This window comes from Pipra filicauda, unplaced genomic scaffold (assembly GCF_003945595.2).
Source record: "Pipra filicauda isolate LSUMZ 115617 unplaced genomic scaffold, ASM394559v2 scaffold705_size141694_pilon, whole genome shotgun sequence".
Lineage (NCBI taxonomy): Eukaryota > Metazoa > Chordata > Aves > Passeriformes > Pipridae > Pipra > Pipra filicauda.
In genome coordinates, this window is record NW_024104871.1 from 49,235 (window position 1) to 51,934 (window position 2,700).

The 2,700-nt window shown below is 37.2% G+C and overlaps 1 protein-coding gene across 1 annotated transcript; it reads right to left on the reverse strand.

Annotated features, from left to right (window-relative positions):
* Positions 1-417: 417 nt before the first annotated feature.
* Positions 418-1,440, reverse strand: LOC114000444 (olfactory receptor 10C1-like). The gene has a single exon (XM_027744753.2). The coding sequence runs from the start codon at positions 1,438-1,440 to the stop codon at positions 418-420; it is 1,023 nt and encodes a 340-aa protein (XP_027600554.1).
* Positions 1,441-2,700: the final 1,260 nt, after the last annotated feature.

Consider the following 2,700-nt stretch of genomic DNA (forward strand, 5'->3'; position numbering starts at 1 on the left):
TGCAATTTTGCACACCTTTTTTTTTCCGATAACAGTCTCAGAACTCATAACCAGTGCTCAGTAATTTCCTGGGCCCTGTATTATAACTTGAATTATATCTTCTTTTCCCAAAGAAATTTACTAAACATTTTTAGGAAATAAATGTAAATTGATGAAAATTTATTGTTCTTAGCTCTTTCAGTAAAATCAGGATCCTGAACATTACTCTTTTGTTCAAAAAGTCAGAAACAGGTAAAACACAATTTTCTGCAGATAGCAAGGAAAAGAAAAAGAAAAAAAGTTTATTTATTTAAGAATTTCTTTAGTATGTGGAAGAAGTTTCCTTTCAAAATCCTAACATAGCATCTAACACTCTTTCTTACAGTTCAGCATCTCCACTCTTTCTTTCCTCCCCAAAAGCTGAAGTGTTCTTGGGAATTATCTGGAAATTCCTTTTACTGAACAAGAATTTACAGTGAAAAATACCACTACAACCATCTGAAACAATGCAAATATTCTGTTGCATTTCCACACTAAATTAATATTTCTCCATTTTTTTCTCAGGGCTCTTTTCACCTCCTCATTCCTCAAACTATAAATAGTAGGATTCAATAAAGGAGTCACCACAGAATAAGAAAGCGAGAGGAATTTATCAACAGATGCAGAATAGGTGTATTTTGGCCGCAAATACATGGAGCTTGCTGTACCATAAAAAAGAATCACAACTAAAAGATGTGAGGAGCAAGTGGAAAATGCTTTCTGCTGGCTTTCAGCTGATGACATCAGAAGAATTGTGGAAATTATGCGACTATATGAATAAATGATCAACAAGAAGGGACACAAAATAGCAAAGACAGCCACTACAATGACTTGAATTTCACTTGGGAAAGTGTTACCACAAAGCAGGTCCAAGAGGGGTTGAATCTCACAGAAAAAGTGATTGATGGCAAAACCACAGAAGGGTAAGTTGAATGTTATGATGGTGTGTACCAAGCCTACAGCAGTTCCACAAACGTAAGTTCCAGCAACCAGACTTTTGCAGACTCTACTGTTCATGACAATAGTGTAATGCAAGGGGCAACATATTGCCACGTAACGGTCCAGTGACATGGCAGCCAAGAGAAAACATTCAGCAACTCCAAAGAAAAGGAAGAAAAACATTTGCGTTGCACATCTTGCCTTGGAGATACCTATTGTTCCCACCATCAGATTCTCAAGAATATTTGGTATTATGACTGACAAATAGCAGATATCCAAACAGGACAGCTGAGTGAGGAAGAAATACATGGGGGAATGAAGGGTGTTATCACCATTCATTGTCAAAGCTACCACTGTGTTAGCCATCAAGGTGAGAATATAAAGAGATAATAAAACTACAAAGAGCAAAGGATGCAAATGAGAGATTTCAGAAAAACCCAGGAGTCTGAATTCACTCACTTCACTGAAGTTCCCAAGAATCATCCCTCTTTGGTACCTAGTAGAACTATTCTCTCTTCGTTTTTGCACTCAGTAGTTGATGACGTAGTAAACAGACAGACAAATTGGCAATCCAAATACCACTGCCTGATTGAATAGGCAAAAGGATGAGTAGAATTTAGAAATTATCAAGATTTTGAAAAGGTCTTCTGAAGAGATTAAGTGGTCTTATGCAAATGTTTTTGTCTCTATTTTTGACTGAGGCTTCTTTTCATAGCACTGCCTTCAAAGTTTGCGTATTTACTAGTGTCTTCAATGCTCAGCTACAGTTTTTACCCTGCAGAACAAGGGGGAAAAAAAAAGCAAATATTTTTTATGGACTAATCGGTTCAAGTTCCAACAGCATCAGTAGCAACATTTGAATATAACAAAGATAATTTCTCTGTTATTTAAGTGATCTACTCTGGGGATGCATGTAAGGTCAATTGGTCCAAAGCATCTTGTGACCGTACTCATGGCTAGGCTATACAGCATGAAAAAAAGGGTTAAAGGTCCCTTACAAGAGACAGGTTTTGCATGCACAAGGATTTACTTGTGGCATACACAGCTTACGGCAGTCATGTATTCTGAAGTTACCTTGTGGGGAGCGTGGTGGAAAAGAGGAAGAAAAAAGTCCTAAATCATGAGGTCTCCAGAAAAACATTCTACTCTGAGCATTCTGCAGTGAATAAGGAGAGGTGTTTTTCCCCAGCACTATATCCTATATATATATATTTATAAAGTCCACTGAGACTTGCTAATGCTGATTACAGCAATAAAGCATAGTTGTTACTCACAGGTTGGTTACTAACTATGGTGTACGTATATTAGTTGATTCACAGACACTCTTTTTGGTCTCTCCAGTTTTAGATAATTTGGAATACACTTCTATATAAACCTAGATGTTCTCATGCAACATCAAGAGCTGTCTTTGACTTTGAAGCAATTACTATTACTCCATAATTATCACCAAATTAGTGAGACAGTAGTCACGTAAGCTTGTCATACTTATGCTTTCTCAACAAAATTTGAAGGTGAAACAGAGGTACAGTCCACATTCATATGGGACTGTAAATCCTGCTGAGATAGGAATGGAAGGCTGCAAGTTACAAGTGATCACAAATCACTTCAATAAAACTGTCAACTTTGTAAAGGTCTTGGCCAGAGTCAGTCATCTAGAGTACCTTTATAGCCTCTGGGGAGAGAGATCCTCTTAATCTTTACAGTATATCAGAATCAGGCGAAACAAACCATAGAAGTGCCTGT